Here is a 23,214-nt window from a genome sequence, read left to right as displayed (position 1 = left end):
GAATTTATGCACCCTCACTTTAATGTTCTGCCCTCTGCTCTGTTAACTGACCAATTTAAGACGATTCCATTTAATGAACATCTTTGGGTCACGTTCTTTTATTCTACCATTGTATAGAAAGCCCAGAGGGAGGCTGACTCTTCCTTTATTATGAACTCTACCAGGAAGATTCACTGAAATTCTTGTTATATTACTGTTTAAACAGGTGGTTAAATTTTTCTATCATCAAGAAACAGATGGTGAAGAAAGAACTTTCTTTTTGCTCTTCCATAAAAATTATCTATTTCTTAATTATGTAAACTAATTATTCTCTGTTTATCAGCTTATATTGGTTGGTGGTCATAATAAAATATATCACCCAAAACCATGTTATAATCATAACCGAACTATTCTTCTATATAATAATAAGGTGTTCAAATTTTAAGGTTCTTAGTTATGTTTCTGATCAGATCCCAGCCTTGCAAAGTGGCTCGGGGAAGGCGTCATAAGAAGGACACCATGTGCCCTTTGATCCCAGCCCCTCAAGGGCAAAGCTGGCTGTTCCCGAGCCAACCACACTTTGCAAGGTTGGGATCTAATCAGATCCTAGCCTCACAGAGCACCGTAAGGCTGGCTCAGGGAAGATGGTGTGAGGAGCCCCCCCCCCCCCAAAGATGCCTGGAGCAATCACCCCACAGTGCCCCCATACACACTACACCCTACTGGCACTGGGTATTTCAGCTAGAGCTGCAATAAGTGCAGAGTCAAGATCACTCTGAAGTCAAGTTACTTTATACTCTGTGTATACTCAGAGGTCCCTCACATACAGTGTGAGTCAGTGACCTCTGGACCATTCAAAATAATTCTACCGGCTAGCTACCAGAGGATGCAATGCAAGCTGCAAAATGAGCCTTCTTCACAGCCACAGAGACTGATAATTACATGATTACATGCTTTAACCAGTGTTTGGGCAGCTTCAGAGTGAGACTTGGGTCACTTGCACTGAAATCTTTGTCCAGCTTGCTTCCTAGCCTCAAGTTCCCCAGAATATCAAGGGGACACTTGAGCTCCACAATGCCAGACAGGACACGGGAGCAATCACATCAACCACCTGTTTCATCTTGCTGTTCTATAGTGAGACCAGGGCTTCAATAGCACTGACAGCTTTCTCCACTTAAAAATACCCCAGAGCATTCAGGAACACACCAGTTCCATCCGTCTCTGGGGCAAAAGGGCCCACCACTCTACATAACAGGTAAACGGTCCAACCCTGACAACTGAGTGCATTTCACTACCCCTATTGTCAACCTATCCCTCATATCACTTGGGGCAAAGACTACATCATGCCCTGCCTGATGTGTGGGACAGATGAACATTTGAGACAGACCAATGGTTGTCATGGAGGCTATCAAGCCCCAAGCCCAGTAACAATCTCCACATGACTATTGAAGTCACCCAGGACTATCACCCTGGGTCCTTCAACAATACCCCAGAGACTACCAAAGCTAGCTCCATCAGGGGTGCTGATGGGGAACAGGGTGGTCAGTAGATCAGCGGCATCCCCAATCTGTCTCTTTGGCCCAACACCAGGTGCAGGCCCTCTAAATCTATATTAGGGTCAAGAGGTTTTAAGTTCAAGGATATTGTAATAAAGTATATTTATTGTGGACAACAGCAAACCCTCTTTCTCAATGCACTAGTATAGGCTGGTGTTGACCCGAGTACCCAGATGGGCACAGCTGGATAAGGTCAAGCCCACCCAGCTCACTCACCCAAATTTCACAATCAAGTCTAGGATGACCTTGGTCTTATAAAGGACTGATTTGGTATTCACTAACAGCACCAGCAGACTGGAGGGCTCAGTGGAAATGCTACCAGTACCTTCCAGAGATGTCGGATGGCTGGAACAAGGAACCGAAACCAAACATATAGGCCTCCACTGCAGATGGTAGTCAGTCCCTTCATTCCAACTTTACCTTCCCCTGCACTGGAATTGGAGCAGCATCTTTCTTGCTTTCTGCTAGCTGCCCACCCAGACACATTTCATCACCATTTTCTTCCATCCCTATAAACATCTGGGAGATTAGGCCTACAGATAGTAAACTAAGACATCCTACAATGTCAGGTGGAAGATGGTACATCCACTACAACTCTCCCCTCTGCCTCTCACTCAGGGGGAACCCCACCAAATAAAACTTCCCCTCAACTAGGCTGTCACCATGGGTGAAGGTCATGGGCCTGTCTCCTCCACTGTCTGGCCTACAATTCTATATCCCAGCCGACACTGTGGGACACCCCTGTCCCTGTGTCTCCCTGAAGTGGTAACCCAAAGCAGTGAACTCCTCTAGTGTGGCATATGACTCCACACTGACACCCCAGCTGTACCCACTCAGCCAGCAACCAAATAATACCAGGCACTGCAATCAACCAGAAAATCTGCTTACATGCTGACAGGCAGCTCCAAGAAAGACAACTCTAAGACTGATACAGACAACCTGAAACACAGCAACAACAAAATAACCTTGCTGCATTTTATTATGTAGATAGCCATGGTCCGAGCAGGAAGATTCCAATCCATCTTCAACCTAGTCACATTGCAAAAGGCCTTTACCTATGTAGAAAAGTTCCATGGTTGAAACTGAGAGGATGCAATGATGGTGGTGATTTCTTTGCCACTATCATTGCCTGGATTAGAACCCAAAATGGGCTCTAAGCTGTGTTTTAAATATGCTTGCTGTTAACCAAATTGAATTTTCTCGCCAAAGAAAGAAAGAACAAAATTATTTTGTACACATGAAAATGGAGGTGGCTGCTACAACAGCAGAAGTGGGGTAGGTATTTTAAGTAGGGCAGTTTACTAAAGCTTGGTGCACACAAAAATATGACTATGTCTAAACTTAATGCAGGTTAATACCAGCATTTTTAACACAAAGTAATACCAGCATAATATTGATAGCCATTTGACACTTACTTGTGACCATTTAAAGCTGCATGGTGCAAAGCAGTGTAACCCGAACTATCTGTGCAGTTTATATTTGGTCCTCGCCAGATGCTGAAAATAAAGCACAAACTCTATTATAATAAATACATAGTTTTGTGGGTTTATTTATTTCAAAGACATTAGCCATAATCATTATATACAGACAGAGGCTCACTGAAATGTAAACACTGGCCAACAAATAAAGGTAAATTTAAGCAAGAAAATCAGAAGCAGAATATTCTTGTGGTGGGGAGTATACCACTTTGGTCAGCTTTTAAAGCAATTGAATGTGAAAAGTTTATTACCTCAGAAAGATGACCAATATCCAAAAGCCTTATCTCTAAAATATAATTTTCTTTCACATTCTTAATCAATCTTAAATATCACAGCAGAACATACAAGTGGGGCTGTTATTTCAAGTACAGATGCTCAAACACTGATTCTGCCTGTGATGCACCCCACCTCTTATGACTAGGGCCAATGTGGGAAACCTTAGGTCTAGGGCTGGATGCAGCCCTCTGGGTCTCTTCATCTGGCCCTTGGGACTCTCCTGTAAACCAGCTTCCAACATCTCAGTGCTTGACCTGCATTAAAATTTTTGGTTCAAGTTTAACAAAACATAAGTGTTTTTTTTTTAATAAAAATGTTTTTATTAAAAGATTTTCATGGATAACAAAGGTACATATAATGTTACATTTTTCAATTCACAGAGTCCTTGTTTGAAAAGTATGGTAGAAACAATCTGAATTTACTAGGTGGAAGAGCTCAACAAATGAGACTTTTCAGGCAAAATTGCAACTGATAAAAATATTCCTTTACAACTGCCCATTCTACTGAGAAATTTATAAAAATGATCTATGCTGCAACCTGTTGTGCTTGGTATAAATTGAACACCACCTGCTCTCTCAATAATCCCTCTTTCAGTTTTATAAGTTTCAGGTTGTTCATAAACTAGGGAAACTTATGCCAACAAAACTGTGAGAAAACATGTCTGGAACCAACCATCAAAAGTGGCCAAAATTCTAGGATCCAGCAAGCTTCACAAGTCTCTAAGAGCAGAAATTCTAACTGCATTCCCTCCAACATCCTGGGGGGGGGGAAGGCTAATTGGGACACAACCTCCCCCACACACCTCAACATCACCTTGCTGCCCTTATGCACCACTGCCGCAGCCTCCCCCTGCATCATCCCACTACCGGCCACCCTTATACACTACCACAACTGCCTCCCCACAATTCACACCATCTCGCCACCAGCCAGCCTTACCCCCCCACTGCCAACACTCACACACATGCCACACATGCAAGTATTTCCAGAAGTGGCACTGGAGAAATAGGGGAGCACAGCACCAAAAAAGGTGTGTCAACAGCTGTGGTAGAGGTGGTGGCAGAGGGAGCCAAAACAGGACATCCAAGATTGGCATCAGAAACTGGGGTGGCTTCTGTCAATCTAGGATATCCTGCTCAAAATGAGACGGTTGCACCATATGGCTTAACTGGTCCAAAACTTCACAGGAGCACAGAAAGGCTGAACTAAGGGCTACCTCACAGTTGCTAGCAACCTCCATATCAGCAACTTGGAAGAATGAGGGACAAGCTTGTGGCCAGTGATATGTACAATTGCAGCAGCTGGAAAAAATGAGCACGTCTTACAAACAATATATGAAGGTGAGTGCAGACTGATCACAGGCCTGCCTGCACCCTACACATTTGTGAGACACTTGTGTGGGAACTGCTGGCAAATACAGACATGCTATGTACATCGGGTTACATATGCTTCAGGTTACATACGCTTCAGGTTACAACTCTGCTAACCCAGAAATATTACCTCGGGTTAAGAACTTTGCTTCAGGATGAGAACAGAAATCGTGCTCCGGCGGCATGGCGGCAGCAGGAGGCCCCATTAGCTAAAGTGGTGCTTCAGGTTAAGAACAGTTTCAGGTTAAGAACACACCTCCAGAACGAATTTAGTTCTTAACCCGAGGTACCACTGTATTTCAATATGGCAATCATCAGATGGTTTCCAGACTAGTCTAATCTAATTCAGACTGTGTTCTGCCACAAGTGTGGGGCCACAAAAGTAAACCCCCCCCCCCACACACACATCAGGGCAATGTAATTTTCGAGACTGGTTCAACAAGCAGATTATTAGTTCTCCAAGTTGTAAACCAACATTTTTTAATGCAGTGAGATGACAACTTCCTAGACTGAGAGAATAGAATGTTCAGCTTGATGGGTTTTTCTTTCTATAGATCTGCCTGTCAAGCCCCACTACTGCCACCCATAAGCTGTACATAAGTGACCTTTCTGAGGATAAAAGCTTCCAGACACAGGCATTAGCCTCCGCACAAGTCCACCTGACTTTGTGTTCAACTTTTGCTTGGAACTTTCCAGCATGTACTCCCAATCTTGTTCTTTTACACACCCTTTGCTTCATGTTTCCATGCACAACCTCACTGTCCAAGACTTCATGCTGGCTTTAGTTCCCTCTTGCCTCAGCTGTTGTTTTCTTGCCCTTAACCTCCTTTCTCACTTTCCCCTCTCCTGCTGGTTCTCTATGAGGCTCTTGTGAACCATTTAGCTTATGGACCTTCTGATTTTGTAAGGATTTACCCTGTCAGGTAATTTAATGTGACCAACACACCAACATAATCAAAAGTTAATCTTGGCTTCCCTGCATTAGATACATTTGAGGTAAGGTGGAGTTGGACAATAGTAACAAATTTTCTGGGCAAGGAAAACAAATCTGATTTAATGTATTTGGCTTTCATTAAAGGACACAGTTTCACACAATAAATTATTAAGTAAGGTGACTAATATCACAGGAACTGTAAAACAGGTTCAATCAATATTGTTAACCAAGGAACAAATTACTAGAAATAATCTCTAAGGATCAGTATTGGAACTTTTCTCAAATGACCCTGGCAAATGAAATACAAGGATGCTGCTGAAATTCAAAGAATATGCTGAGGAGACAAAGCAGAAACCATTTTCTGCTACTTTTCTGTGTGCAATTTCAAAATATGCTTAGGGAAATTTAACACTTTGAGTTGCTTTTAATTTTATTTTCCTGTGCATCCAATGCCCTAAGGATTTGGATTTTGCATTGTCAGGATAGGGTACTGAAGTGAATTTATTTTCCTGGATAACTCAGTTGGTTACAGCGTGGTGCTGATAACACCAAACTTGCAGGGTTTAGACTAGACAATCCTCAGAGTCCCTTCCAACGCTACAGTTCTATGATTCTATGATCAAATAGACTACTTTTATCTTCTTAGGCAGTAGCAAGGATATGGATAGAAATGAGCAAAACTAATAACAAAAGGTGTTTACTTTTTAGCATCACTCATAGTCTTCTTCTTCTTCTTCTTCCTGTTGTTGTTGTTGTTGTTGTTGTTATATCCCTTGCAACTATACTCATTTATGAGAAAGGCTCTAGGAGTAAATCCCAAGGAATAATCTAGACCCACTCTCCTGCGGGATCTTCAGAAGAAAATGCTAAGGAGTAAACCCTACACAAATCCAGAGTGGAGTCCCTAAGATGGTTGGACAGCGTCTTGTACGCCCCCTTTTGGCAACGCCTGCAGCCAAGTTGGCACCAAATGTATTGCTATTATTTCCTTTGGACCACATCAGCATGGCTGAGAAAGGAGTGGGTCTTGCACCCTGGAGAGATAATTTGGTGCTGCTAACACAACAAAAACAGCATAGTGGAAGGCAGCAGTTATGAGTTACTGGTCTCTGTAGCCACACCAAGCACTGTGATTCTCTAGCCATTTAACTTCACCCCTGGAGGTACATTCCATTGTCTCTTGAGACAGATGGATACCCACAATATTTATATCCCAGCTTTTTCCCTGATGGGGACTTAAAGTGACTTGTAGTACTGCTACATCCTGAAAAAGATAGTTGTGTTGTGAAGGGATATCTTGCTTTAAAACAGCATTTTAAAATGATAATGTGTAAGTTACATTTTTTTTTAGGGATAAGAGAGTAGTCTAAACATGCTGAAAAAAATGCCACAGAACTCTGAAAAATTAACCTCTAAGGAAGAAACAATACATTAATTAGTTTTCCAGTGCTGAAGGAACATATTTGGCCTAAGTGAAAAAGCCACAAATACCTCTGTGGGATAATAATGTAATAGCTGTCCTGCATAATAATGTGAATGAAATGTGTCCCATATTAAAACAGAAATCAAGTTCTAGAAAAGAATATTTAGCTATGAGTAGAACATGATGATTTGGATTAATGTTTGTGTATCTGCTACCTAATTTGCTTATGTTTACTATTGTTTGCATTTATATGATTCCACATTTACAATAAAATATGGGAAATCTTTTATGACATTTACAGGCCTTACTATTACTTTACAGGTTGTTAGTTTAAAAACTCTGCCACTCGTCAAAAAATAGCTTTTTAACTTACACTGAATGAAAACTTTGTTAACTGTGTCCAACAATGGATCTCTCTCATTAGCCTCCTTCTGAAAGGAAGCACAAGGCAGTTTATTGAGCTTTGTGTATAGTTACATCATCCAAAGAGACTTTTGAAGGAATACTACTTTCATTGTAGTCAGAACACTTCAGGTTCAAAACAAGCAAATTGTGAAATAACTGCTCAGCCAGGCTGTAACTGTTAGTACCTGAAGTCTCATCCACAGGTGGCCTTGTTTACATTAGTTAGACAAAGCACTAATACATTACTGAGAAACACATCAATTGCCTTAAATAGAGCAACAATTTTAGAATTTTCAAACTGAGTCCAATCATCATGCTATTCCCAAAAATCAAAGTATCAACCAGATACAAACATTTCTAAGCCAAAATTAGGGTTAAATAATATGGGTGGAAACCAACATATCACTAAGTGAATGTTCAGTCATTGCGAGGATTTCTGCTTGCACGACGGTACTTTCCACCTCTCTCCTCCCCCGTGTGCACACAATCCTGTTCTAGAAACAGATTTGGTGAGGGAATAGGGTACATGGTAAGGACAGAGGGATGATTCCCACTGCATAATTGCACTGATGGATGGGTTAGTTGAACACTGCTGTAAATCTATAACAACAGAATAAAATCTGTTTGTCAGTATACTCGAAAGTATGGAAACTATACCAGTGCAGGAAGCTAATTTGGAAAAATATTCCACAATATATGTGAGTTTAAGTGAAAGTGGACAAGAAAAAAATTCCTCTCTAATCATGAGCTAATTATAATGTGCTTATGCAATAATTTATTATACCGTCAAGAAATAACCAAAATTTCATTAAAAAAACTAAGCAACAGTCAAAAATAAGTGTTTTAAATCACATCCCACCTAGGTTATGACATAAATCAACACACATATGTAGTTCCTTTTACTTTCATAATATTTCAGTCTTTGATTTTTGCTGCAATACATTTTCCCAAAAACCTCTGTGCATTTGACTATCTGGATGACTTATATATTTCATAAAACTGTCCCACAGTTGTGATTTTACTTTAGTGCTATTAAATTTTATTGACTTCTTGTACTGCTATTATTTTTATATAAACCAATTGGGAATTTTTATTTTATTAAGTAGTATACATTTTAAATAAATAATTCTACATAAGAAATGTAGAATTACATTTTTAGTAACATTACATTACATTGTTAGTATTTCCTCTAGAATATGAACTGTACATGTCAGCTCCTCAGACAAAGCTATACCCTTTGATTGATAACCCTCCTGCACTTTTCCAGTTTTTTTGGTGTTTCAACTCTGGCAACCACAAATAAAAAAAACAAAGCAAAACCCTATTAACTCTATATGCAGTAGGCTGAGCAGAGTTAATAGCGGCACCTTCTGTCTGAAGATTGCATGTATTTCCTCGTGAACACAGTGCCAAAAAAACTGCACCAATGGGTACACCTACCACATATGGATGTGAGAGTTTTGCACCTTCTCCAACAATCTGGGGGAACATAGCCCATAATCTTTGCTAATAGTAATGGAGTCAGGTACCAATGAGCAAAGTTCAGTAGCCAAACATCTTGGCTAAAAAATATCTCTACTATGCCTTAATATTAGACCATTACCACTCTGTTTTGTTTCCCATCTTCAGCTGATGCTTTCTGAGTTTGGAGAAGCAACTAACGTCCACCAGCTTTTTCATAAGTACATTCTATTTAAATCTCCCTGCCCAATCTAAGGGAGCAATTTAGCTCTATTAGATTGAATGAAGATATTAAAACAGGGTTTCCCACAGGCATCTGGTAGGCCAATGTTAGAATGTGATGCTGGACTTGATGGACCATTGGCCTGATCCAGCAGGCTCTTCTTAAATTCTTATGCCGAACCTGTATAAACACCTCACAGAGGTAGTCCGTTCTCCTCAGAGGACCCTCTCTCCATCTGTGAGTGCTGGCTTCTCCTTCCCAGGTATTTTTCCAGGTGAAGCTGCCATAGTCAATCAGAATCATGGGTGATCTGCAAGCCACTGCAAGCCCTGGTTACCTTTCATGACTTTCCATGGTCAGATGTTCTGAAAGGTTTTTTTTCCGGCTATGCAAAGCTGCCATTTTAGAAATTTATGATAGGAAGGAGAGGATCTTAATTCAACACAGAATTTGAGGGTTGTAATGCTTGCGTATTCTTTGTTCTATAATGAAACCTGTACAGCAATCAGTATGTCCCAATCAAAATACCAGCTAGTTGCTATAGCAACTCTTACACTGAATCTGTATATTTGTGTGTATATTTTTAAAGGACTGGATTATTTATATTCTAAAGAAATCAACCTGCCACATTCAGTCATCTTATATAGCCTTAAAAGAATGCAAATAAAATGAAATAATTAATGTATTGAAGACCACACACTCAGAAAACTAAAAAAGCAAATGTGAGTAGTTCATACAATCAATTAATCCAACTACAAACATGTGTGGACCCCTACAGTTCTCCAAATAACTTCCAATCTAGTTTAAACTCACAGATCCAAACTCTTAGCTCTCCAACTTTCTCTGCCTCAAAACTACTCTTCCCATTAATGAAAGGCGTCATTTGCAAGGGGAGCAAGATTCTCAGTTGGCAAGGAATATTAATATTTTTTGCTTGGATCCCAAATACCCATTAGTTGCCTGATAGGCCCATTTGCAGGCCAAGGCGCTGTGCTCCACAATCCTCAAACCAGATAAATAAGAGATCAGTAAGACTTGTTTGGATGAAAACATGCCACAACTTTATTGAATACAGATGAACGAGGTTTGTTTTGGGCATGGGGCAATCAAAATACTTCCAGCCTGCCCACCGGAAATGACATGTAGGTCAATCCAGGAAGGGGTTCCTAAAGACTTACATGAAATAGGGTGACCCCCACAGGGACCGCTGTCTGGGGGAGTACCTTCAGTCCTGGCGCTGCCTGGGCATGTGGACATGAGCACCCCCACCCCCCAGATCCCTTTAACAGGATACCCGAGTGTCTGGAAGGGCAGGCGGATACTACAACCTCCCCTCCATCCAAAACAACGGATTGCCCTAATGCCCCACCTCAGTTGTGATGATTGCTATGAGGTAAGCAAAACCACCAAGTCAGAACCAATATGCCCAGTGGACAAATTCCTACCCCGCCCTATAAAGAACAGCAACCACCATAGCCACAGCAAGGTCCTTGACTATCAGCCTAAACCAAGGGTGGGTGGGCAAGGAAACCAGATGAAAGAACAAACAGGTAGTGCCCCAGGTGCAGGCTACTTAAATGGCCAGGGGGTGGACCCGAGAGAAGCCTACCTGCTCTGTCAGCTCCGCCCCCTGGCACTGTCCAGATCCCAACCTGCATCCCCATTCTCTATTTTTTTTATAAGATATTTATTAAAGATTTTAGACAATATAATCACCAAACATATAAAATACCATCACCAAAATATAACAAACACGGTAGAAAGAAAGATAAAAAGAAAGAAACAAAAAGATAAACAAAGAATAGAAAATATAAAAGAAGATCAACTGTCTATAAAGCATATTTTCTTAACTTTTTGGACATCCTCACATCTCCCTATCCTGCGTTCCCAATTATAAAATTATGAGCAGCAATTTGTCACCTTATTCCAAATATTAATTTATAAATTTCAAATATTATGTCTCCAATTTTAAATATTTTTTCAAATGCTTAAATACTTAATTTAAACATAATATTACTCCAAATTTCATCTTTTCCTTAAACATCACTTATTCTCATATTCTTTCAATTTAAATTGCTGGTGCCATATTGTTTTCTATCCTGCATCTTCTTAACATTCATACAGTTTATAATGTTTTTGTAGATAGTCCTTGAACTTTTTCCAGTCCTCTTCCACTGTCTCTTCTCCCAGGTCTCGGATTCTGCCAGTCATTTCTGCCAATGCATCCCCATTCTCTAAAGCAGGGTGCAGGCTAGGATCTAGCTCCTGATAGGTGATGGGGGCTTGTGCCTCTGCTGCCTACCAGGAAATGCACTGAAGCCATGGCTCCATCGTTGGGGCTCCTGTGAAACCTCGGCCGTCCTGCAACGCTGCCACACCAAAAGGGGTGAGCGGACTTGCAGTAATCAAGAGAGATTCTATTCAGCCAAGCAGTCTCAGCAGCAGTCTACCTGCTGCGTGTGACACAGAGCCAACTCCTTATTTAACGGCAGGAAGGCTGCTCTCACTCTCTGTTCCTTTCTCTGTGGCCATTACACGGGTTGGATCTCAGTACATTGCAAGTGGTTAATAATTTAAAAATCCAGTTATGTAATTTCCAGATTTTGTGTAGGAATTTGTGCAAATTTGATAGGACCATGGCCCTTATCATCAACTAATTTTATTTACTTACGATATTTATATGTTGCCACAAAACATAAAGTTATCTGAGTGGCCTACAATAAATGAATATAAAGACAATAGAAAATAGAAAATAAAACATAACACCATTAAAGCAAGACAAACATAAATAGAATAAGAAAACACTCTTGCCTTAACCCCACAGTTAAAAGAGATTTTTAAACCAAGGGATGGGACCCTATGAAACTGGCTCATGTTTTATTTCATTTTTTAAAAAAATTAAATTTGTATATCACCCTTCACCCAAAGATCACAGGGTGATTCACAACATAAAAATACAAAATGAGAACACAAAAACTAAACAATAACTCCCCTCACACAAACACATTTTAAAGGCCTTAGAAAGTTAATCAACCTAAGGCCCTGTTATAGAGAAAAGTTTTCACCCGACACCTAAATATATGTAATGAAGGCGCCAGGTGAGCCACCATGGGGTGAGCATTCTACAAACAGGGAGCTACCACAGAAAAGGACCATTCTTGTGTTTCCACCCTCTGGGGACCGCTCATAGAGGAGGCACATGAAGAACAGCCACAGATGATGATTGCAGGGTCTGGGTCAGTTTGTATGAGGAAAGACAGTCCCACACAGCTATCACATCTGTGCTGACACTGACAACACATTAATGTAGATTTTGGAGAAGTGTGTAGCGCAGGCATAGGCAAACTCGGCCCTCCAGATGTTTTGGGACTACAACTCCCATCATCCCTGACCACTGGTCCTGTTAGCTAGGGATGATGGGAGTTGTAGTCCCAAAAATCTAGAGGGCCGAGTTTGCCTATGCCTGGAGTAGAGCACTGTCAGGTTGATTTTTTTGAGATCCAGTTATTGCAGCTTGAGGACATATAAGGACAGAGGTCTGTCCAACTACTTAGGCTCTCTTGACCCTTCAAGAGTAGGCCAAAAAGAGCCTTCTTATTAAGAGACCTGGACCCAGAGGTTATAGATAACCACCAACTAGATGCTAATGCCCTTCCTGTGTATGTAGACTTGTGAATCTGGCAGTTCCAAGGGGGTGATTCAAGTATATGTGTTTTTGCGTAACCCTCAAATAAAACACTACTGTAATCACCACATGGAAACAATCAGAATCTGTTTTACCATGAGCTTATGTTCAAAATTTTCTTCAAATTCATTTTGGCCTAAAGTTAATCTGCTCTTAAAACAACATATATAGGCATAACAGCCAAGAATTGTTTGCTACCAGTGTATATATGATGTTAAGTTCATATTTCATATTAAAACAAACTACTAGTATCTTCAGAAAAACTCATTGTTAAATTATCTTATTTACACAGCAATAATCAGCATCCATCTGAATAAGCAGCACTACAAACTGCTTATAATTACTGCATACATCGCTCCAAGGTGTAATGCAAAAACATGCCTATTGAAAAGTCTAATTGCTATTATGCCTTTAATTACTACATGTAAGTGTCTTCATAGATCTTGGCTGCAATGACCATGACTGTAATAGCAACCTGTCTGAGGGCAGCTTTCACAGCTTATAATACAAATGTTGAAATTATGTGGAATTTATTAATCAAACTTTCTATATTGCTGACTGGGCCAGATATCTGGGCCAGATATCCTTTAATCAAATATATAAGATATCCAAGAGACAGTGTGCCAGTCTGTACAATACACACACACACAGTTTCACATGGGAGAGGAGAGAGCTTCCTCCACTTTGCTTACTATAGAAATTCATCTATCTCATTCAGCCTTTATGGGCTAGTAACTTACGGGGACTTGTAGGCTAGTATCTAATCAGGTGTATGTACAAGGCTGGTCTCTGTCATGGCCAACTCTGGGGTTGCGGTGCTCACCTCACTTTATTGGCCGAAGGAGCTGGCGTACAGCTTCTGGGTCATGTGGCCAGCATGACTAAGCCGCTTCTGGCGAACCAGAGCAGTGCACGGAAAAGCCGTTTACCTTCCCACCGGAGCAGTACCTATTTATCTACTTGCACTTTGACATGCTTTTGAACTGCTAGGTTAGCAGGAGCAGGGACCGAGCAACGGGAGCTCACCCTGTCGCGGGGATTCAAACCGCCAACCTTCTGATCGGCAAGCCCTAGGCTCTGTGGTTTAACCCACAGCGCCACCCGCGTCCCATTCATCACTTAATTTACACTTTTTACAGTGAATTACATTTGCCATTTTACAACCCATTCACTCAGATTGAAGAGGTCCTTTTGGAGCTCTTCACAATCTCCCCCCCCCCACACACACATTAAACAATTTAGTATCATCATCATGTTACTCCTAATTCAAGATTGTTTATGAACAAGTTAAAAAGTACAAGTTCCAATACCTGTCCTTGGGGGAAACCCCTTTCTACTCCTTCCTACTCTTTGCTTCCTGCAACTTAACCAATTCCTCCTCCCAAAGGCATTGTCTCACCCAAGCATTGAGACCACAAAGCTGTGCCTAGCTGGCTGACCCTCCATGGGACCAGTAGCATTTGGAAGCCCTGGCTTTCAGCATCCTAACAACCTAAATTTGACTTCCAGGACCTCGTGACTGCATTTCCTGATGATGTTGGTGCCCACAAGCACCACAACCACTGTCTCCTCCTCATCTACCAGGTTATCTAGGTGGCAGGTAACATCCTCAACCTTAGCACCCGGCAGTCAATTCACCCTGCGGTCTGTATGTCCATTGCACACCCAACTATATACAGTGGTGCCCCACAAGACGAATGCCTCGCAAGACGAAAAACCCGCTAGACGAAAGGATTTTCCGTTTTTCGATGCGCTTCGCAAGACAAATTTCCCTATGGGCTTGCTTCGCAAGATGAAAACGTCTTGCGATTTTTTTCACTTCCCCCCTTTTTCTAAGCCGCTAAGCCGCTAATAGCCTTTTAGCCGCTAATCCGCTAAGCCTTTAATAGCCGCTAAACCGCTAATAGCGCTAATCCGCTAAGCTGCTAATAGGGTTGCTTCACAAGACAAAAAAACCGCTAGACGAAAAGACTTGCAGAACGGATTATTTTCGTCTTGCAAGGCACCACTGTATCTAAGGATCAAATCGCCTACTACCACAATCCTTCCACCCACTGGAGAAGTATTCTCAGCAGAAGATAGATGTCCCCCTCATTTCCCTTCTAAGGAAATGTTTCCCTCTTCCTCACTTTCCTTATTTGAGACCCTCATTTTCCCTGACAGCATATCAGCTGTCATTGTGGCAGTAGGAAACAGCGACAACGTCCCTGAAAGCTGCATCTACCACTATTTCTCTCTCTTCCCTTTTCCAGGTCTACCACCTTTTCCTCAAGGGAACAAGCTTGTTCCCAGAGAGCCAGGAGCTCATTGCACTTTAGACATACTCACAACCTCTGCCCAATGGGTGGGGAATTTATGGATGGTTTGATCTTTGCCCCTTCAGTAGCAAATGAATGGATGAATCAAGCAAACAATTCAGTAAGAAGGAAGCATGTCTCTTGATTCAAGAGGACTTCAGTGGAGAGCAATGGTATCTCATTTGCAGATGAAAGATAATAATTTCTCTTCTGTCCTTTCCTATTGATTAGCTTCCTTCTGCAAATGGGATACCACTGCTCAAGTCTTCTTGAATCAGAAACATACTTCCTTCTTACTGAATTAGCTAGATTCTTGCTAGCTTCAAAATTCCTCATCAGCACAGGTCATTTCCTCACATGAAGAATCAGAGTCAGTCCTAGCTATCCCCAGGGCATTGGGTTGCTCATAAATGACATGAATCTTGAGCTCATTCTTCCCAGGAAAGGAATGGGCTTCATAATTCAGCAGCGATACAAGAAATTGATTTTCTTCTCCTCCATCTCTGCAGAGCTCTTTTTAAAAAAGAAAGAAAAAGAAACAAACTCTCCATGGTTTGAAAGACACATCATTGGCAAGCCTCTCTGTTAAGCTTGTGTAGCTTTTACAACCTAGCACAGAATGAGGACAAGGTGAGAAACTGGAGTTGTAGCATCTTCACAATGTATATTACTGCAGTCAATCTGAGGCACCTGGCACCTCCACGCTGGACACAAATTTGCTGTCATGAGCAAATTGTGGGGAGTTCAGCAAGCAATTGGACCCAGTGAGAATATGTTGTCAAAAAACCCTCCAAAACCTGGAGATGGCCTTGTTCCAAATATGTCCACAAAAGAAAAGGAAGGCCATTTCGCTGGAAGTATTTAAACTGATCCCAAGCATGATGTTTTGAAAACAATCCAGTAAGGACTGAGGAGGAATAGTCCCCTATGATTCTGAAACATCACTGATAGTGGTAGAACCAGAATACAGAAACCACTAAGAAATCCCACTTACATTTAAAAAGATATAATGATTTTATGTATCACTTCCCTCCCTAACACTACACTTCCCTAGCTAATAAAACGACTTTCTAACTAATGCTATAATTGCAACCTGAAGACCAAATAGAGAGTCAGATACACAGGCTGGGGTGATGTCTGAATTGACAGTTCATTGCTCCACTTCACAGTCTGCTTTAAAACATCAGTGGTTTGCTGTACTGTATTCTTGAACTCTCAAAGCAGTGTAGAGCAAACATCAAGATTTCTCCAACTGGGAGGTGTGGGCAACAACAACAACAACAACAACAACACAGATTTCCCATTAATCCAGACTTGTAGAGTTTAAAGGTGTACAGCTAACCTAGCTATAGCTACCGTATTTTTCGCTCTATAACACGCACCTGACCATAACACGCACATCGTTTTTAGAGGAGGAAAACAAGGGAAAAAATATTCTGAATGAAACAGTGGACGTATCATTTTTGTGCTTCATGCTGTGGCCACAGACATGTGATCTGATGGTGAATTTGGGGTGACCCAATGCAAAAATCCTGAGAATCCCTGTGGATCCATGCTTTGTAACCACGTTTTTGCACCATTGCAGCCCCAGGCAACAGTGGGTGCGTGATTTTTTTGGGGGGGGACAGGCTGTAGTCATGGACATGCTATGTGCTCTGATGGTGAATTTTGGCTGACCCAATGCAAAGATCCTGAGGATCCATGTGGACCCATACTTTTTAACCACGTTTTTGCACCATTGCAGCCCCAGGCAACAGTGGGTGCGTGATTTTTTTGGGGGGGGACAGGCTGTAGTCATGGACATGCTATGTGCTCTGATGGGGAATTTTGGCTGACCCAATGCAAAGATCCTGAGGATCCATGTGGATCCATGCTTTGTAACCATGTTTTTGCACCATTGCAGCCCCAGGCAACAGTGGGTGCGTGATTTTTTTGGGGGGGGGCAGGCTGTAGCCATGGGCATGCTGTGTGCTCTGATGGTGAATTTGGGGTGACCCAATGCAAAGATCCTGAGGATCCATGTGGATCCATGCTTTGTAACCACATTTTAAGTGGGGAGGGAAGGAAAAACACAGAAGGCTAAGAATGCAGGAGAGGGCTATAACGTGAGGAAAGGAAGGCAAAAGTTTCCCCCCACCCACCCACCCAAGCCAGCCAGCGCGCGCGCTCTCTCTCTCTCTCTCCCTCTTTAAATGGAAGAAAGCATATTTGAATGCTGTGTGTCTCCAAAAACAAAAAGCAGGAAGTCAAATCAGAATTTTAAGCCGAACCTGTAATCTCTCTTCCCTTCACAAACATTGTTCCTCCGGAGCAGGGAGAGGATAGAAGGACGGACGCTCTGCTCTTTCCCTCTCTACTTGCCTGGAGGGGAGGGGCTTTCCCTGCTCTTTGTTCGGACGCTCTGCTTTCCCTCTCTACTTGCCTGGAGGGGAGGGGCTTTCCCTGCTCTTTGTTCGGACGCTCTGCTTTCCCTCTCTACTTGCCTGGAGGGGAGGGGCTTTCCCTGCTCTTTGTTCCGTTTGAGCAAACACAGCAAGGAAACAGAGAGGGCGGGCAGTAAGACCCTGAGGCAGAATGCAGGAAAGCAGCTTCCTGTCTCACGGAGCTCCCTTCTCCCTGAAGCGCGGTTTGATTTTTGCCTCATTTTTCGGCTCCAGGGAGCACACATTCGCTCCATAACACGCACAGACATTTCCCCTTCCTTTTTAGGAGAAAAAATCTGCGTGTTATAGAGCGAAAAATACGGTATATCCCTTTTTCATATTTGAAAATTCAGTACTGCAATGATAGGGATTAAAAGTATCACAAGGTGAGACCTCCTCTCCCTGCCACTCTCTCTCTCCCTCTCTCTTTTTTATATACCTTTCTCTTCCCAGAGCCACTGAAAGCAGGTTCGAGCCCCACTGGAAAAAAAATTTGTGCCCTCCAGCAAGGGCAGGCCAACTAAAAATATTTACATGGGATTTAAAATAAATGTGTGGTCTCATTTTTAGTTTAATAATAAATATAATATTTGTACCTATTGAGAATGTTAAGATCCTAATGACTAATATCAATAAGCACTCATATAATAATTGCTCAACTAGCTATACAGTACTTTAAATGTTACACTTGTATGTGTAACACAACACAATGTGTATCACTTAAAAAAAATAGAAATGTGACTGCACTGTCATACTGTCAAACCACAGAAGCAAATGTTCATATAGAGTCGCAAATGTTTACAGCACAAGTTGGTAAGCTAGTTATTTAGAATTGTGTGTGCAATGAATATGAAATATATATTTTATTAGAAATTACATAAAACAAATGCAAGATAGTCAGGCCCTGGGACCCCTTCTAGATTGCTAGGCCCTGGTAATTTCAACCTGGCCTCTTGCCTTCTATTCCATACCCTCCAACATTTATCCGATGAAATAGGGACATCTCATTCCATAATGATAATGTTACTATTTGTACCCCACACATCTTACTGGGTTGCCTCAGCCACCGCTGGGCAGCTTCCAATATATATAAAAACATAATACAGTGGTGCCTCGGGTCAAGTACTTAATTCGTTCCGGAGGTCCGTTCTTAACCTGAAACTGTTCTTAACCTGAAGCACCACTTTAGCTAATGGGGCTTCCTGCTGCCACCGTGCCGCTGGAGCACGATTTCTGTTCTCATCCTGAAGCAAAGTTCTTAACCTGAAGCACTATTTCTGGGTTAGCGGAGTCTGTAACCTGAAGTGTATGTAACCCGAGGTACCACTGTAAAACATTAAAAATTAAATAAAACTTCCCTATACAGGATTGCTTTCAGACAACTCATGAGTCGAATAACTCCATACCCTCCATACCCTCGTATCTGAAGAAGTGTGCTTGCACACGAAAGCTCATACCAAGAACTAACTTAGTTGGTCTTTAAGGTGCTACTGGAAGGAATTTTTTTGTTTTGACTATGGCAGACCAACACGGCTACCTATCTGTATCCATACCCTCTAACATTTAACCGATGAAAATAGGGACGTCCTAAGGAAAAGCAGGACATTTTGGGATCAAATCAGAAGCTGGGATAGCTTCTCTAAATCAGGGACAACCCTGGAAAATAGAGATCAAGCATCTCTATTTAGAGGGTCTAAGTTATTGCTGCAGTGCCTTCTCAGCTCAAGGCTCAGTGCAGGCGAACCAATCACTCTCCCTTAAATCCACCTCTGCCCCAACAAGCTTGTAGGTATTTTTGACAATTATTAAGATACAAACTAAATTAATTTTGTATACCTAGATTCCACCTTAGAATGCAAAAGCTGCTGGCTTATTTCTGAATGGCCTGTTTCACTTCCAAACTTTATATGTACAGGACCATACAAGTTCAGGGTTCCTGTGAATGATCCTTCTCCTAATGGGTCATAATACCACAATATTCCCACTTGCATATGCCAATATCCAAATAGACAGCTGCAAATTTGTTCATCTCACTGTAGTAAGCATTCCAGTTTGAGAGTTCATCAGTTTTCAAAAGTGAAATTTTAATTAATACTGGAATTGTACAGAGAAAGCTACATCTGTGAGTGGATTCACAATTGCCACCAGCATTTGATCTTGAAAAACAGACAAAATAAGTGACTATGATGTCAGTGATACTGTTAAGTCTAGGAATAAGAAACCATTAAATCCAACAGCAATTTAATGCAGTATCAGGGCAATATGATGTATCTGATCATTTATTATGTTATCAACAAAGTTATCAAAAGAAGCTCGAGAGGTACTTGATGTGATGGTGGTGCCTGTATTTATCTGTTTTCTACACTGCCATGCAAATGTTTAGTGCTGCATCTAAAGAAGTTGGGGTAAAGGTAAAGGTACCGCTGCCCGTACAGGCCAGTCGTGACCGACTCTAGGGTTGTGCGCTCATCTCGCTCAAGAGGCCGGGAGCCTGCGCCGTCCGAAGACACTTCCGGGTCACGTGGCCAGCGTGACAAAGCTGCAGCTGGCGAGCCAGCACCAGCGCCGCACACGGAAACGCCATTTACCTTCCCGCTATAAAGCGGTACCTATTTATCTACTTGCACTTAGGGGTGCTTTCGAACTGCTAGGTGGGCAGGAGCTGGGACCGAACGACGGGAGCTCACCCCGCCGCGGGGATTCGAACCGCCGACCTTACGATCAGCAAGTCCTAGGCACTGAGATTTTACCCACAGCACCAACTGCGTCAATGAAGTCGGGGTAGACCTAATGAAATCAATGGACAAATTGATTTCAGTTAGCCTGCTCTATAACTTAGTAGAATACAACCCTGGATAGAATCATAGAATCATAGAGTTGGAAGAGACCACAAGGGCCATCGAGTCCAACCCCCTGCCAAGCAGGAAACAGGATGTTAACTGACTTTTAAAAATAAGAAATATTTTTTTTCAGCCTTACTGATAAATATGTACATTTTGTACTTGTTGAAGATAGGGCCTTAATTTTGGCTTTGTTGAGTAACCTGAATGACATTTGTCATATATGTATTGTCTTGTTTTAAATAGGTTCCAAAAGCAGGGCTAAGTGAGTGGTGGGAAAGTGCAGCAATATGCAACTGTAATGCGTTAAAAAACTAATATGCTTTCTATTAAAAATAGTGCCAGATAGCACTTAATGTAACTTTCTACTTTTAGTAATCAACAGTTTTCTATAATACCCACCATTGTAGTCTTCAAGCCACATTACAAATGCATCTCTTCAATCTATTCCCTATTTTTAAAAATGAGCCATCAAATTCTCTCAAAGAGATGTGTATAGGAATACACTGCTCTATTAAAAGGAATCCAAAGAAAGTAAACATTTAAGAACTGTACAGACTGATTACAGAAGAGATGGGTGTTAATTGCATCAAAGTGAATTTCTGGTATGTGTAGGGTTGTTGTTGGTTTTTAAATCATGTTTAATTAATGATGCTTACATTAAAATTCATGAAATTAACTGACATTTCCTTTTTGACCCAAGTTATATAATTATACTACTAAAAACAATCCTATATATTCACTATGCCAACCAATACACTAACAAAAATGTTGTTCTTATTGAACCATTGCAAAATATAAAAATAAGAAATAAGTGGGTGAAAATTAATAACCTTTAAAACAACTACATTTGCAAAAAGATAATGTGGCAGCCTGACAAAATATTAAACCTGTTACTATGGAGAATCCTGGAAACTACATGACCTTTTTTTTGCTTGTCACTGAAACAATTTTCATTACTTCAGGCCTGCTTCTGTTCTTGCAGTGGAACACATTTAATGATTAGTTCAAGTTTTAGGTCAATAGCATGCCAATTCATTTTCCCTTGCTGCACTTGTGTCTGTCGTAACAGAGAACTGTGTGCTGCAGACCTTCTTTTATTTGACTAAAGTCAAATACCTGTAAAGAAAAAAAATGTTCTTCTCACCTGCAGATACTGTACTGATACTGTACCATTCATGCTTTACATTAAATGCTATCCCACACATTGTATAAGCTCTTTCAGGATTAGAAATTGGCCCCTTCCACCTGGAAATGCCTAATAACCTAGTCTCATATAGTTCTGAAAATGTTAATCACTGACTGCATACATTTTGCACCTATTGCTTGTAGCTGACCTCTCACCAGGAAGTTCAAATTTCTTAACAGTATAGTCCTATTAATGAGACACATGGCTAATTTCTGTTGCAAATGAGGGCAGTAAGCATAAGTCAATGGAGGAAGGCTATTTGCTATATAGTTACAAATATGCAAGCATGCCTTTAATTACCAAATGAACTAATTTTTTATTATCCAGATGAAAAAAGAAAACCTGAGAGAAATAATGTGCATGTACACATCAAGTTGTCCAATATATTCCAAAGTTCTGCCCTAGTACAAGTAATGAAGCCAATACAAGTTCCTACCGGTTCACTGAAGGAGATAAATGCAAATGTTACTACTGTATGTCAATAACATCATGGCCAGTTGCTTTTAAACTCATATAGGACACACACCTCTCCCTCAGCTGTACATACTCAGAAGAAAGACATATTTTATAGTTACTATAATACAGCAAGAATGAGGGTGGCGGTGGTTGTGGTGATGATGATGATGAAGGGGAGGAGGAGGAGGAGGTTACTATCCCCAGCACCTGCTGGGAAACCATATCCCTACCTCAGCAAGTTGGATAAAGGAATAGGTCCAGATCCACTGCCCAGGAGCCCTCCTTTCCTGCCAGCCAAGAGTTTTTCCACCAAAGCCACATTCCCAGTGCGAGCAGCTTCCAGCAGTTCCTGGTCCTTCCCCATGGTCGGGAATCATCAGAGAACCTTCACACGAGACCACCCCCAAAACGCCGTGTAAGTTATCCCCGCCTCCCCACCCAAAAATGGACCATCGCCACAAAAAAATAATTTCCCTGCTCGCCTGTCAGACTGAGCGATTTAGGGATATTCCTGAAGCCTTCACAAGAACACAGCAGAAAAAGGAGCAGCAGGAGCAGTGGTTGGGAGGGGGGAAATCACCTCCTCCTATTTTCAGCAGATCATTTCTGGGTGGAGTGTGGAAGAAAAATAGAGGGAGGAGGGGGGCGCAGAGGAAGAAAGACTCTTCCCCCCACCCTCTGCCCAAATTCTAGTTTGGTGAAGCGGGGAGAGAGAGAGAGAGTGAGTGCTCTGAGCTCTCGTGCCAGGCTGAAGCGGGTGAAGAGTGAGGGAGATCTTAACGACCAGCAGGGCGCGAAATAAGGGGAGACGCAGTCTTGGCCACCCAGGCCCGTTGCTGAGGAGACAAGAGTTCTCCGCTTCTGAATGGCTGGCAGACTATGTGGGTCTCCCCCCCCCCACTCCCTCCCTCCCTCCCCTATCTGGCTCCCGGTCTCGTGCCCTTGCTCCCGTTCCCGCTGCGTTGAGGGATTCTGCTGCCCTCCCTCAGCTGTCCAGCCCGCCCAAATAGCGGCAGCAACTGTAACAGGAGCTCGTCTCGCGCTCCACTGCGGTGTCGCGCGCGCACACATATACATACGCGCGCACGGCTCGATCGATAACGGCTGCCCGAAAAGGGGGGGGGGGGACGAGGAGCTGCGCGCGCACGCGCGCCGTGGCTGTAGCGCGCGCTCACCCACCCTCACGCAGGAATAGCGTTAGGGAGGGAGTGGGAAAGGGAGG

General features: G+C 42.1%; 1 protein-coding gene across 5 annotated transcripts in view; it reads right to left on the bottom strand.

Annotated features, from left to right (window-relative positions):
- The window catches only part of ANKS1B (ankyrin repeat and sterile alpha motif domain containing 1B), a 324,701-nt gene extending 302,343 nt beyond the window's left edge, over positions 1-22,358 (bottom strand). For 4 of the 5 annotated variants that reach the window (XM_083462878.1, XM_083462889.1, XM_083462890.1 and 1 more), the window contains exons 1-2: positions 22,223-22,358; positions 2,951-3,031 (exon numbers count right to left, since the gene is read on the bottom strand). In XM_083462878.1, coding sequence (XP_083319004.1) covers positions 2,951-3,031; positions 22,223-22,356 — 215 coding nt within the window. In that variant the 5' untranslated portion in view covers positions 22,357-22,358. Of the gene's footprint in view, positions 1-2,950; positions 3,032-7,386; positions 7,445-22,222 lie in introns of all 5 variants that reach the window. The other variant, XM_083462891.1, reaches the window with a different exon arrangement.
- Between the last annotated feature and the right edge of the window lie 856 nt (positions 22,359-23,214).

This window comes from Podarcis liolepis (assembly GCF_965112155.1).
Source record: "Podarcis liolepis genome assembly, chromosome: 10".
NCBI lineage: Eukaryota > Metazoa > Chordata > Lepidosauria > Squamata > Lacertidae > Podarcis > Podarcis liolepis.
This window is presented reverse-complemented; position numbering and strand designations above follow the sequence as displayed.